The sequence below is a fragment of the Phyllosticta citriasiana genome (assembly GCF_038021145.1).
Source record: "Phyllosticta citriasiana strain CBS 120426 chromosome Unknown IWZ02scaffold_6, whole genome shotgun sequence".
NCBI classification, from domain to species: domain Eukaryota; kingdom Fungi; phylum Ascomycota; class Dothideomycetes; order Botryosphaeriales; family Phyllostictaceae; genus Phyllosticta; species Phyllosticta citriasiana.
Genome location: NW_027117283.1, coordinates 1,405,071 through 1,418,115, shown reverse-complemented (window position 1 = coordinate 1,418,115; position 13,045 = coordinate 1,405,071). Strand labels below are relative to the sequence as shown.

At 54.3% G+C, this 13,045-nt stretch overlaps 6 protein-coding genes across 6 annotated transcripts; 4 read left to right on the top strand and 2 right to left on the bottom strand.

Annotated features, from left to right (window-relative positions):
• Positions 1-41: 41 nt before the first annotated feature.
• On the bottom strand, positions 42-1,563 carry IWZ02DRAFT_260004 (carboxymethylenebutenolidase). Its single transcript, XM_066763326.1, has 2 exons — positions 1,090-1,563; positions 42-1,034 (listed from the first exon to the last, which is right to left on the bottom strand). Exons 1-2 carry the CDS (start codon positions 1,451-1,453, stop codon positions 241-243), a joined length of 1,158 nt encoding a protein of 385 aa, XP_066623200.1. The 5' UTR covers positions 1,454-1,563; the 3' UTR covers positions 42-240.
• Positions 1,564-4,134: 2,571 nt separating this feature from the next.
• On the top strand, positions 4,135-4,798 carry IWZ02DRAFT_259997 (uncharacterized protein). Its single transcript, XM_066763325.1, has 3 exons — positions 4,135-4,348; positions 4,403-4,456; positions 4,536-4,798. The coding sequence occupies exons 1-3, from the start codon at positions 4,235-4,237 to the stop codon at positions 4,749-4,751; spliced, it is 384 nt and encodes a 127-aa protein (XP_066623199.1). The 5' UTR covers positions 4,135-4,234; the 3' UTR covers positions 4,752-4,798.
• Positions 4,799-5,294: 496 nt separating this feature from the next.
• IWZ02DRAFT_451067 (calnexin precursor) lies at positions 5,295-7,502 on the top strand. Its single transcript, XM_066767508.1, has 5 exons — positions 5,295-5,520; positions 5,575-5,851; positions 5,899-6,029; positions 6,079-6,732; positions 6,783-7,502. Exons 1-5 carry the CDS (start codon positions 5,422-5,424, stop codon positions 7,290-7,292), a joined length of 1,671 nt encoding a protein of 556 aa, XP_066623198.1. The 5' UTR covers positions 5,295-5,421; the 3' UTR covers positions 7,293-7,502.
• A 152-nt stretch (positions 7,503-7,654) lies between these two features.
• Positions 7,655-9,886, top strand: IWZ02DRAFT_451063 (methylmalonate-semialdehyde dehydrogenase). Its single transcript, XM_066767507.1, has 3 exons — positions 7,655-8,415; positions 8,460-9,097; positions 9,145-9,886. The coding sequence occupies exons 1-3, from the start codon at positions 7,746-7,748 to the stop codon at positions 9,559-9,561; spliced, it is 1,725 nt and encodes a 574-aa protein (XP_066623197.1). The 5' UTR covers positions 7,655-7,745; the 3' UTR covers positions 9,562-9,886.
• IWZ02DRAFT_259913 (uncharacterized protein) lies at positions 9,619-10,712 on the top strand. The gene is made up of 2 exons (XM_066763324.1): positions 9,619-10,480; positions 10,618-10,712. Exon 1 carries the CDS (start codon positions 9,815-9,817, stop codon positions 10,388-10,390), a length of 576 nt encoding a protein of 191 aa, XP_066623196.1. The 5' UTR covers positions 9,619-9,814; the 3' UTR covers positions 10,391-10,480; positions 10,618-10,712.
• Positions 10,713-10,766: 54 nt separating this feature from the next.
• On the bottom strand, positions 10,767-12,358 carry IWZ02DRAFT_451058 (uncharacterized protein). Its single transcript, XM_066767506.1, has 2 exons — positions 12,070-12,358; positions 10,767-12,016 (listed from the first exon to the last, which is right to left on the bottom strand). The coding sequence occupies exons 1-2, from the start codon at positions 12,094-12,096 to the stop codon at positions 10,898-10,900; spliced, it is 1,146 nt and encodes a 381-aa protein (XP_066623195.1). The 5' UTR covers positions 12,097-12,358; the 3' UTR covers positions 10,767-10,897.
• Between the last annotated feature and the right edge of the window lie 687 nt (positions 12,359-13,045).

The window sequence follows — 13,045 nt, the reverse complement described above, 5'->3', positions numbered from 1 at the left end:
TGTCGTCCTGTACCTCTCTGATCTCAAAGCCAAACATCTCGTTCGACGGGACCGCGCGCTCGTCTTGCAACTTCTGCGCCGTTTGCACGCCGGCAACGGGGAGCCGGTATTCGAAGCGCTTCCCCGTCCCCTCGTGACCGGGCACGGGGTACGGGAAGGGGAGGTACTACCATTCACCGCATGGTCAACACCTACTATCCACAAGCACAACTCACTCACTCCTTTGACGTATCATATATTTCAGGGGTTGGGGTCTGGAAAGCGAAAAGAAAAAGAAAAAGAAGGAAAAAAAAAAAAAAACCATACCTCAGGCAACAAGCCCAACTGCCGCAAAAGCGTCGCCTGATCCCACGCAATATGCTCATGGAAAAGGCGATCACCTCTAACATTAACAACGCACGTCATTGGCACGTCGAACCGCTTTCCCGTCGGCGGCACGCCGGGCAGCAGCCAATCGATCACGCTGTCATGCGTGCCGGAGAAGACGAATTCGTCGACGACGCGGTCGACGCCGACGCTGCGCGACACGACCTCGAGCGCCACGTCGGCCGGGTTGACGGTGACGAAGCGCGTGGCGTAGAAGTGCGACAGCGCCGCGTGTCCGATGCCGCCCGTCAGCGTCGGGATGTGGTTTACGTAGGGCGCGGCGACCATGGTGGCCATGGTGGCGGGCACGTCGCGCGCGGCGAACTCGTGGTACGTGTGTTCGTCCCAGATGGCTTCGAGGTCGAAGCGGGGCCCGCCGAGCAGCGGTTTGAGGAAGGAGAGGGTGCGGGTGTGGGAGAGGGAGGTTGGGCCCGAGGAGTAGGTGGGAGAGGAGGGGAGCACAAAATCCCCAGAGGCCGTAGGGTAGGCGTGGGTTTTGGTTGTTGGCGATGTTGTAGGAGGCGGAGTAGGGAGCGGTCCAGCATGGTGCCATAGTACTGGTTTGGTGATTGAGGCGAGGAGAGGTTCCGTGCTGTAATTGACAATGGCGACGATGTCCGGGGACTCGTTGATGAAGACATCAGGATAGATTGCGTGCGCTGTGTATCCTGTCTCGCCGTCACTTACTTTGCGCCTGAGAATTTATCGTCTTCTCACACTCACTTATGATACCAACGCCTTCCTCCTGGCCTCCGTTCGGGCCTTCTTTTCCCCAACTCGTGCACTCATCCATGTCCTTGAGGCGTTCAATTGCCTTCTCAATGGCTGTCCTTTGACCCTGGCTAGCATTGACCACAACTTGAGCGACGCAAAACCCCTCCTCAGCCCACTTAACCAAGGGTGGCGGATCCAAAGTCTTGTCACTCGGCGCCAGGGGCAGCACCGTGTCGACTAAGAGCAGAAGGCCGGGTCCATAGCCACAGCGCGTGAGCGGCGCGTGCAGCGTGATTCCTGGGTGAGGGTGAGTAGGTTTTGTCAAGGGAATAGGCGACGGTGCATAAAGGGGAGTGCTTTTTTTATCCAACATGTTTGATGAAAAAGTCTTTGGTCTTTTCGAAGCGCAGCGAGGAAGCGAAAGGCCGAAGGTCCGAAGCGACGAGTGGAGCGTATCTATTTCTAGAGGCAGAATGCTCTGATTGGTGGATCTAAAGATGGAAAGAATCTAATTAGTAGAAAGTTTCTATAACTAAAGTTCATCTACTAATATATAAGACCTTACCTTAGTAGGTTAGCTTAATACTTTTAGTAAATTTCTAAATATACTACTACTACTACTACTATAAATCCTACTATAAATCCTACTATAAATCCTACTATAAATCCTACTATAAATCCTACTATAAATCCTACTATAAATCCTACTATAAATCCTACTATAAATCCTACTATAAATCCTACTATAAATCCTACTATAAATGCTTCTATAAATGCTACCATAAATCCTCCTATGAATAGTACTTTAAATACTGCTGCGATACTACTATAAATACATCCTAGATACCCCTACTCTCCTTACTGCGCTAGGTGCCCTAAAGGGAGGGTAGGTACGAGTAGTAGCCCTATCTTTCAGACTATTTATTATTCCTTCACTTTTGGAGGGTTTATGGTGGTGTTGTGCCCGCCTTTTCGCTGGCGGTTGAAACTTCAAACGTGTGGTTGATGCTGAGGCTGGAAATGACGAAGGAAGGATTGAAAGAGGTTCAGAAGAACAGATGCCTTTTTCTGACTGTTGATTAACAAATGCAAGATAGAAGTGGTGGACTGTTCGTCTGTCATCAGATCCTCTCAGTCGTGCGCAAGTCGTCTTAGGCAAGCTCTCTTGACAGGTTTGGGTTTTGTGGTGTGCGTGACGAATGCTTCTCGGCTCAACCGCGAACAAATCTTTCGCTGTCGTCGTCGTGGTCTCTTCCTTTCTCTGGCTGGCTGTCTTATCGTCGTCCGCCTCCTCCGCTCCGCTTCCGCTCGGATGCTGGCATCCGACATGTTCCTCTCCCCACTTCCACGGCTTGTCTGCACCAACTGAAAATGGCAGGTGGGCATGCTTCAACCTCATGATTCTCCAAAGACTTTTTTTCGCAGTCGTAGATACAAAACGAAGGCAAAGATATACGAGGCACAGGGTTTGAGGACAATGCGAAGAAGGAGTGCTTCCTGGCGTCGGTCGGGAAGAACCTGAGTTGGGCGAAGCTGATTTAGGCGGTATGAGACGACACGAAATAGGATTGAAACGGCGGAACAGTGGGAAAGCCGATCCCGAGCAGCTGCTATTGCTGTGGAATGATTGATCACGCCGGACGACCATCCGCACAATACCTAATTGTCAAGGTACACGATGTGGAAGTGAGCTGATTGGCGAGATTCATCCATCAAAAAGTCTGATGGGAAGAAGACTGACAATTCTGAGACGGGCCGGCATTCGGACAGAGTACGTAGTTGTAAGAGATAGAAAATAGTGTTGTATATAGGGAAAAGGGATCCGCAGGTACACGCATTTACAGCACATCAGAGCTTGGATGAGGCGCTTGTTTCAAGAGCACATGAAACGCGTGTGCAATCGGCCGATCCCATCTGAAACATAACGGATGCGCAGGTCAGCGACGCATGTGTTTCAGTGCTGCCCAGATATACCTTGTAACCGCACATCGTTGAGCAAACATAAGCGCAGCCGCGACGCCCGGGACCCGGGACGAGCACTACGCCTCTCCCGCTCGCTCCCGCCTCGCTCCCTTGTTTCGTGCCGCGCCACAGCGTGGCGGACCGGTTCGTCTCGTCTCGTCTCATTGGTGTCTCAGCTCAGCTCGACTCGTCTGCTTGTCGTCGTCCCCGAAGCGCAGCCCTGGCAAAAATGACGTCGGCCTCGAAAGCGTCAAGACGGACCATGCGCTTCTTCCGCAACGACGGTTGGCAGGGACGGGGCTTGCCGTGTTGCTGGAAAATTTGGCTTCACGAAACGGCCGTCGGCAACGGTATCGAGGGCCACGCTCTTCTTGACTCGGGTCAAGTGGTACGATTTCGACGTAGAAAGGCGTTGATTGGAACAATTGCCGAGAATTTGAGGAACATGGCGCTCAAGAGACCAGTCGGCATAAAATTTGATTCGAAAGATTCAAACGAACTGCACAAACGAGAAACACAGAAACGGGCGGATTTTAGGTTCAGGAACGATGTCTGGCGAGATCAATGGCGACACGTGCTCTGTCCAGCTGTACACTCTGCTGAAATGACCTGTCACAAATGTCGGCGGTCTCAAGATCTGACCAAGAGTTCCTGAGCATCATAGTCCCAAGGGACGCTCCAGATTTGGTCCTTCCGCTCGCATGGCTCACCGTCCCGCTGATCCAGATCAAACGGGGTTTAGTCGAGGCAGTGTCGTGGAAAGGCTTGTCCCCGCTTTTCTGCTTTTCAGCTAGCGTTGCACCGTAGTGCTACAGGCCCATACGCTCATCTACGCACTGATGCCGCGCGCTGAAAGCACTTTTGCAGGGAGGTACCGCCGTGCTGGATGGCAAACGGCGGCGGCTGCGAAGCTTGTGGGAGAAGTCCTTCCGAGTGGGGATATTTGGAGCGTTGGTGCCAGACTCCTTTTGGGCAGAAGTCGGAGACGCATGGTGTTGAAGGTAAGGATGTCTCGTCGGCGCGTGTTCCTATTGCCTAGCTCACACAACTCGCTTCGTCATCATGCATCTCTTTTCAAACGTCGAGTGGACATGTTTCCCCAGCCTCTTTCAACCCCTCGAAGAGGAGAGATTCGCACCGCCCGCCGGCACCACGTCCAAGGGATCCGACTCTCGACTCTTTACCGTTCACCATGATGGCCGAACCATTACTTTCCGTTCGCCTCCTGATTGTAGCCGCGCTCGTGGCCAGCGTTGCCGCCGGCTGTCAGGAGACTTGCAACGCCGCCTACAGCGACTGCTTGATGGTAAGAGTCGGCGGAAGCTTAATTGTTGACAACACGCTCTAATGCTACACGCAGAGTTGTCAAAGCAACCCGGCCTGCATCAATCCTTGCCAACGTAGTACCTGTAAAGTGAGTCGAGTGGTTCCGTAAGGGGGGTCACCTTTTTGGACGGGGAGCGGTGTAGAAACGGTGCTAACATAGGCGACAGATCGATCTTGTAAGTGGCAAAGCCGCCAGGACCCCGGTTCAATGTAGCAAACATCTGATGCTGCCAGTGCGCCGAGTGCTGGTCCCTCTGCTAGCAATCACAACTAGTCTTGCAGACTGGACAGCTCCTCGTCCCGCGAAGATCACGTTTCTTAGTTGGAGAGGATGGTCGGATGACACGGCCGAGGTGGAGCGAACGAGATCATTTAACGTCTAGTGCTTCTTTTCTGCGTCTTTCGGGCCGGCCACGGGAGGGTGAGGCTAGTTCAAAAGATGCTGCGCCGTACAGCTGTTTCTGATGGAAATGTTGTCATTCTTGTTTCATTGCGGTCAGCGGGCGTGTGATTGAAGCGATTGGACAGCTGATGATGCCGAATGAGTCGCAGTTAGTGGCCGTCCTTGAGAAGAAAAAATGTCTTGGAGCAGTCCACTCGAGTGATGTTGGCATAGAATAGGCGGGGAAGATGGATCCGATCTCCGCTAGTCTGGCGCGATTGGGCCGAGCGGAGACATTTGATGTGGGCATGAATAGACGATGGCCATGTTTCTTCAGTCCCTTTTCTTCTTGGCCTCCAGCAGTCTCCAGGCGTCGGAGATTGGGCGTGCTTCTAGATGGTTCTAAGGCTCGATCTGATGGTCGCTGGGCTGTATCTCATCCCGTCTCACGAGCCAGCGCGCACCCGAGGTTTTGCCTGGGGCACGGCCAATCACTGTGCGGGCGGTCGGCGGGTTAGTTATACGTGGTCTCTACAGCTGCCGGAGCTAGCTATATCAGCTGCTACTCCACCTCTGCACTCCTGCCTCCTCTCTCCGTCCCTCTCTTGTCCTGCCTCAACACCAATTGGCTTTGTCCCTTGCTTCTGTTTTCCAGGCAAGACGCCATCACCATGCGTGCGGCGTTTCTCACCACCGCCCTCTTGAGCGCCGCTGTTGCGCGCGCCGAGGACGCGCCCTCGGCTTCTGCCGTCTCCAAGTCTTCCTTTACTGTGAGCTGCCTCAACATCCCTGGCTGTCGTTGCGTGCGCTAACTCTTCCCAAAGCCAACCTCGCTCAAGGCTCCCTTCCTCGAGCAATTCACCGACGACTGGGAGGACCGCTGGAAGGTGTCGCACGCCAAAAAGGAAAACACTGAGGAGGAATGGGCCTACGTTGGAACTTGGTCCGTAGAGGAACCTACAGTCCTCAAGGGCATTGAGGGCGACAAGGGTCTCGTGATCAAGGACAAGGCTGCCCACCACGCCATCTCGGCCAAGTTCCCCAAGCCTGTTGACAACAAGGACGACACGCTAGTCGTTCAGTATGAGGTCAAGCTCCAGGGTAAGTCTTCCCATGGCGCAACGAAGTAGCAACGCTGATCAATGCAGATGGTCTCGAGTGCGGTGGTGCCTACTTGAAACTTCTCAAGGAGGAGGCTGCCCTTCACCAGGACGAGTTCTCCAACGCTTCGCCGTACGTCATCATGTTCGGTCCCGACAAGTGCGGAGCTACCAACAAGGTGAGACATTACATAGACTCCCATTTGCGCGCAATTCTGACTTTGGCAGGTTCACTTCATCTTCAAGCACAAGAACCCCAAGACTGGCGAGTACGAGGAGAAGCACCTCAAGACTCCCCCCACCGCCCGCATTACTAAGGCCACGACCCTCTACACCCTCATCGTCAGGCCGGACCAGTCCTTTGAGATCAAGATCAACGGCGAGTCCGCCCGCAACGGTTCTCTTCTCGAAGACTTCACGCCCGCAGTCAACCCTCCTAAGGAGATTGACGACCCCAAGGACTCCAAGCCCGACGATTGGGTCGACGAGGCCAAGATCCCCGATCCTGAGGCGAAAAAGCCCGAAGACTGGGACGAAGACGCGCCTTTTGAGATTGAGGACGCTGAGGCTGAGAAGCCCGAAGACTGGCTCGAGGATGAGCCGAGCATGATTCCCGACCCCGAGGCTGAGAAGCCCGAGGACTGGGACGATGAGGAGGACGGTGACTACATCCCTCCCATGGTTCCCAACCCCAAGTGTGACGAGGTTTCGGGCTGCGGCGAGTGGAAGCGTCCCATGAAGAAGAACCCTGCCTACAAAGGCAAGTGGACGGCTCCTCTGATCGACAACCCCGCCTACAAGGGCGTCTGGGCTCCCCGCAAGATTGCCAACCCCGACTACTTTGAGGACAAGACTCCTGCCAACCTGGAGCCTATCGGCGCTGTAAGTGTCCCTGTTTTCAATGCCAGCTGAGCTCTAGCTAACGTACTTAGATTGGTTTCGAAATCTGGACGATGCAAAAGGACATTCTGTTCGACAACATCTACATTGGTCACTCCGTTGAGGACGCCGTGGCTCTCCAGAAGGAGACGTACGACGTCAAGGCTCCCGTTGAAAAGGCCGAGGAGGATGCCAGCAAGCCCAAGCCGGACGACAAAAAGTCTCCCCTCGACCTTGTCTTCACCGAGGACCCCGTCAGATACATTCGTGAGAAGACCGACCTCTTCATCACCGTCGCCAAGAGGGACCCCGTCTCGGCTGTCAAGCTGGTGCCCGAGGTCGCCGCTGGCGCCGTCACTGCGCTCCTGGTTGTTGTCGGTCTCCTGTCGATCGTCCTCGGCGGTGGCTCCAAGGCCGCTCCGTCCAAGGAGAAGGTCAAGGAAACCGCCGACAAGGCCAAGGACGCTGCGGCCGACGCGAAGGACAAGGCTGCGGAGGCTGTTGCTTCTGGCGCCGACAAGGCCCAGGAGGCTACCAAGCGTGCCACAAGGTCATCTTCGTAGTGGATTGGATAGTAGTTGGAGCATTGACTAGGACGGACAAAGCATTCTAAAATTCTGGCTGCGTATAGTAGGCGCGCCGCACTGGAGTTCCGGTAGCAGGGTGTATTAAACGATTGGGAGCTTTTTTAGTTCGACCCAAATATCAATTGTTTTTCCGACCCAAAGAGGATGTGTTTGCCGGCCACGTGAGTTATCACTTGCCAAATAAATGTCACCCAAGAAACAGGGCGGAGGGCGTGCAATGCGGGTGGGAATGGAAGCCAGGGTCGCCGCTTGTCTCCGCGCGCCCTCGGCTTTCCCCACCAAAGCTCCCGGCTGAGCTCGCTTTGAGCCGAACATCGTCTACTCAACTTGTCCGCCATCCCACGCCTCCACGGTATGTCTATTGTTCAAATAGCTTGCTCGTCATTCACCTGAGCTAGACATCGCTAAATCATTCAGACTCCCTCGACAATGGCCGCTCGCCGCGTCGTATCGCGCAACATCCCCGCACTTGTCTCGCGCGTCCAAGCTCCACGAACGGTCCATCTGGCTGCCAGAATGTCTGCTTCCAAAGCTACGCCAACCCTGACGGCTACTCGTCGTCTTCATGCTACCGCAAAGCATTTGAACCCTGCCACCACGACGGCTGCGTCGACCGCCACGTCGTACCCTACCACTCACGAACGCATCGCCGAGCCTGTCGATACGCAAAACTTCCTTGATAACAAGTTTACCTCATCCAAGGCCTCGCAATGGATCGATCTGTACGACCCTGCAACAAACAACCTGGTGACACGGGTGCCTCAGAGCACCGACGCGGAGCTCAAGGCTGCCGTAGACAGCGCAGAGAGGGCATTCCCTGAGTGGCGCAAGAGTAGTCTGCTGCACCGCCAGCAGGTCATGTTCAAGTTTGTGGCGTTGATTCGTGAGAATTGGGACCGTCTTGCTGCGAGTATCACCTTGGAGCAGGGCAAAACATTTGCGGATGCCAGGGGTGACGTCCTCCGCGGCTTGCAGGTTGCTGAGACAGCATGCGGCATCACGACGCAGCTGACGGGCGAGCTGCTCGAGGTGAGCAAGGACATGGAGACCAGGAGCTACAAAGAGCCTCTGGGTGTCACGGCAGCCATTTGCCCTTTCAGTATGTACTCGTGCAAGTCGCTGGAATCGTGCTGACGAGTGCAGACTTTCCCGCCATGATACCTCTCTGGTCGATTCCTCTGGCTACCGTCACTGGTAACACTATTGTCATCAAGCCCTCAGAGCGTGATCCCGGTGCCATGATGATCCTTGCCGAGTTGTGTGAAAGGGCCGGTTTCCCTCCAGGCGTCGTCAACGTCGTCCACGGTGCCGCCAAGACGGTCGACTTCATCCTCGACGAGCCCCGGATCAAGGCCGTGTCATTCGTTGGTAGCAACAAGGCTGGCGAGTACATTTACAGCCGCGCCTCTGCCAACGGCAAGCGGTGCCAGGCCAACCTCGGAGCCAAGAACCATGCTGCTGTCCTGCCCGACTGCAACAAGAACCACGCATTGAACGCAATCGCAGGCGCGGCTTTTGGAGCGGCAGGCCAAAGATGCATGGCGTTGAGTACACTAGTCTTGGTCGGCGAGACAAAGGACTGGATCCCCGAAATTGCAGAGCGCGCAAAACAGTTGAGCGTCAACGGCGGCTTCGAGCCTGGTGCTGACCTTGGTCCGGTCATTAGCCCCGAGGCCAAGAAGAGGATTGAGGATGTCATTGCGAGCGCAGAGAAGGAGGGAGCAAAGATTGTCCTTGATGGTAGGGGATACAAGCCTGAAAAGTACCCCAACGGCAACTGGGTAAGCGTCACATTCTTTCCAATTGCGATCTTTACTCAGAAGCTCAGGTCGGTCCCACTCTTATTGCCGACGTGAAGCCACATATGCGCTGCTACGTCGAAGAGATATTTGGACCGGTGCTCGTCTGCCTCAACGTCCCGACCATTGATGACGCCATTGCTCTCATCAACTCCAACGAGTACGGCAACGGCACAGCCATCTTTACGCGGTCAGGCCCGACGGCGGCGCGCTTCCAGAGCGAAATCGAAGCCGGCCAGGTTGGCATTAATGTGCCCATTCCCGTGCCGCTGCCTATGTTTTCCTTCACCGGCAACAAGAAGAGCATTGCGGGCGGTGGCGCCAGCACCTTTTACGGCAAGCCGGGCATCAGCTTTTACACGCAGACCAAGACTGTGACGAGCCTTTGGCGCGCCGAGGACGCAGTCGCGACCAAGGCGAGCGTCAACATGCCGACGCAGAGCTAAGTGTTTTTATGCGAGTTGTGCATAAGATGGGATCTTCCCAGCGAAAACCGGGATGAGAGTCTTGCAAACAATTGTAACACTGTTTTGGGTTTCCTCGTTAGTTTCTCTGCATACTGTGTGAACTGGCAAGAAGCTGGTCGACTCTTTTGAAAATTTGAGAAAGCGCTTTTTGACCTTAATCGAGTGCTCGTGGTCAAAAGTGAAGCGAGAAAGTTAAAGACCCTGGCAGATCTTAAGGGACCGAGTCGGACGCATGTATGAGGTAAGACAAGCACGGGCCAAGCCGCCCGCATCAACAGATTCCCCGTTCCGTCACCCGCAGCCTCTGCCGTTCCGACGGGAATATTTTCCGCCGCCTCAACGACAACCGTCTTGTGCCAGAGCTTCCTTCACTCCATCACGCCGCCCTGCCGCTATTGCAACGACTGTTCTATATGTCTGGATGTTGCGAGCTCGTTTGAGAATAGGAGCTACACCGGAATTTTGCTTGAAAAGGGCAAAAGCTCTTGGGCCGCCTGGACTGGACCTCACGACATACCTGCCTACCTACCTACCTACTGCCGTTGGAGCCAGGCAGGCTGGGAGGCAGGCAGGTAGGTCGAGTCAAAGTAAGCTCACCTCTTCCTCCCATTCCCTTTGTAATCTACGGCTTCTCTCGCACGTGGGTGGAGAAACTACGCACGTCAATGCAACCACCGTCCACGAAACGACGAGGACACCCGCCAGCCTGAAGGCCTCCGCAACCCACAGCAGCAGCAGGATCAGCAATAGCAGCAACAACAGAGCCACCACAAATGATGAGCTTCAACACCCCACATACTACATATAGGAAGAGCCGGAAGAGGTATGGCGGAGAGGCCCCCATGGGGCTCTTCCCGTCGTCGCTGCTTAGAAAAGGGTTTATCTGTCTCTGAGAATGGTGTGTTTTGTTGCTGCTGCTGCTGCTGCTGCTGCTTTTTGGTTGGGGTCGGAATGGAGTGGAGTGGATGTGCTGGCTGTGCGAGGGCACGAGAAATGTTTGGTCTGGGATCGCTTTGCTGACTCTGGCTGTATTAGGATACACGCATACATTGGCGAGCGCTTGAACGGACGGTAAGTACTGGTAGTGGTGGTGCGGTCAAATATGAATCGGGATTTGGCTGGCTGGCAGGCAGAAGAACGATGTCACCCGTGACTACGTGTTCCATAGAGGATTCTTTTACACATATATCGAATGTAAATGCCATATCCGTTCCAATCGACCGTTGCCCTTTCAAAGTAGTCCGCTTAGCAGGTGCACCTCGTCTTCCATGCTCGCTCTACCAAACGACGCGCCTATCCGTCTTCATGCTATCTACTACATCTTAGCCGCCTGTGTCAAGACCTGGCGCGTCAAACCTTGCTCGCCCGGCTTGCGCTCGGCGCTCAGCCGCCCCATGCGCAGCAAGCGCGCAATCATCTCTTCGTCGCCAAAATGCGAGTTGTGCTCAAAGGCTGGCTCTTCGTCGTAGGCAACGCGCGCCGCGTCGACCAGGATGCGCGCCGTCATGCCGAAGACGCGGAAGCGCGAGAGGCTGCGGAGGTCCAGGCCAGCTTGCGCATTGGATGAAGGTTCAGTTAGTGTTGAACTTTGAGCTTGGGTCCGAGTTTTTCTTATGGACTTGTCCTCTTGCCCTTCCGTTGCTCCCACGCCTCCTCCCTCGCTGCTAGTGGCCGTGTTCTTGTTCTTCTTGCTGCGCGGCCATGCCACAACCTGCGCGCCAGGACCCTTGACGGGGACGTAGAAGTTGTGCATCCGCCAGCGACTTTCATGCCAGTCGGTCCACTCACCCTCATACCACTTTGCCGGGAAACCGGCAGCCTCAATGCCTGGTCCTGGCTCCCGCTCCGCTCCGGGTCCTGGGTTAGCTGTGGGACTCGTGTTCGGATCGCCCGCACTTGCGGCACTCGACGCAACCTCGTATTCGGCGCTCAAGAAGTTGTGAAACCCCGCCGTGAAGACTGCCGCAACCTCGTTCGCCTGTAGCCGCGGGATCAGCGCCTCGCCCGCCGTCCCCGTCGTAATGCCCGCGGGCCCCAGTTGGCCTGTCGGCCTAGTCAGATCCTTGACCAAGTATGCGACGCAGGGCCGTACGCCCAACTCGGTGCGCGCCAGGTTGGTTGGCAGCTGGCACAGCTCCTCGACGCGCCACGGCCACGGCAGCTTCGCGTCGCTGAGCGGCAGGCCGATTTCCTCGTATGCCTCGCGCCGCGCCGTCTCCCAGGGAGTCTCGGTGGCCGAGTCGGCTTTGCCACCTGGCAGCGCGGCGTGGCCGGCGTAGTTCTTCATGGCGGCGCTGCGCATCGTCAGGACGACGCGAAGGTCGCCTTGTCGGTCAGCGAATAGCAGGATCAGGACGGCGGCACGGCGGCTCGCTGGCACATTGAAGTACTGAGTCGGCGGTGGGCGGTAGGCGCGGAGGCGCGATAGAGCGGCCTGTATTCGATGGTCAACTTCTTCCAGATGACACGGCGCTGCAGAATACATACAGCAGAGGCCGGCGTCAGAGTGGCCATATTATTATGATGGAAATGAGTCCATTGCACGGCTCAATGTATTCGAGAGCTGACTCGAGCAGCGATTGAGCGTCTCTTCCCAAGAGATGCGATCAGAGGGGTCTGAAAGGCTACGCAGTGGTTCTTTCGACGTGAATCGCGGTTGGATAGGGCTGTGGTTGAAGTTTGGGTAAGGTTCATGTAGCATGGGCAAATGAGGTTAATGTCATCGGATCCATGACCATGGCTGCGGGCGGAGCTAATGAGGGTGACGTGCCTCGGTTCAGCCCAGACGGGCATTTACTTCCCCTAAACAACTATAGAACCCTATATATTAGTATCTTTAGCCTATATTCTTTAATACTACTAAGCCTAGTTTAGTTTTATTAGTTTAGAATAACTTATAAGGTAGTAGGGCTAATACTACTATACTAACTAGCCTAAAAAGGCATAGTAAGTAAGATAGGTAACTATCTTACTTATTTAGTCTATATACTAGGGTAGTAGCATGATACTACTCTTCTTACTTAACTAGGTATCTAAAAGGAAGGATAGGCATAAGTACCTAGTAGTCTAAGCTTTTAAACTATTCTATAAGGTGTTACTTATTAGGAGACTAAAGTAAAGTTACATGAATAGCTCTTATTTAGGATAGTAATGCTTAATTATACTAAGTTAAGCTTAGTAGCTAATATAGCTATATACTAGTCCCTAAGTAAGTATAGGCTAGGTGTTAGCGCCGTGTTACGGTTTCTAACTGTTTACATCCTTAGATAGATCCTACGGTCTAAGCGTTAGACTTTAGTGCTAATTTATTATAATCTTAGTAATGACGAATGAATCATTAAATCTAACTAGCTAACTGCTGCTAATATACAATCCTGATCCTAGTCACGCTAGCTGTATTAGATCAGATGAGAAACACCTTGACCAATCACTTATCGTGGATTCGGATGTCCTGAAGCCGATC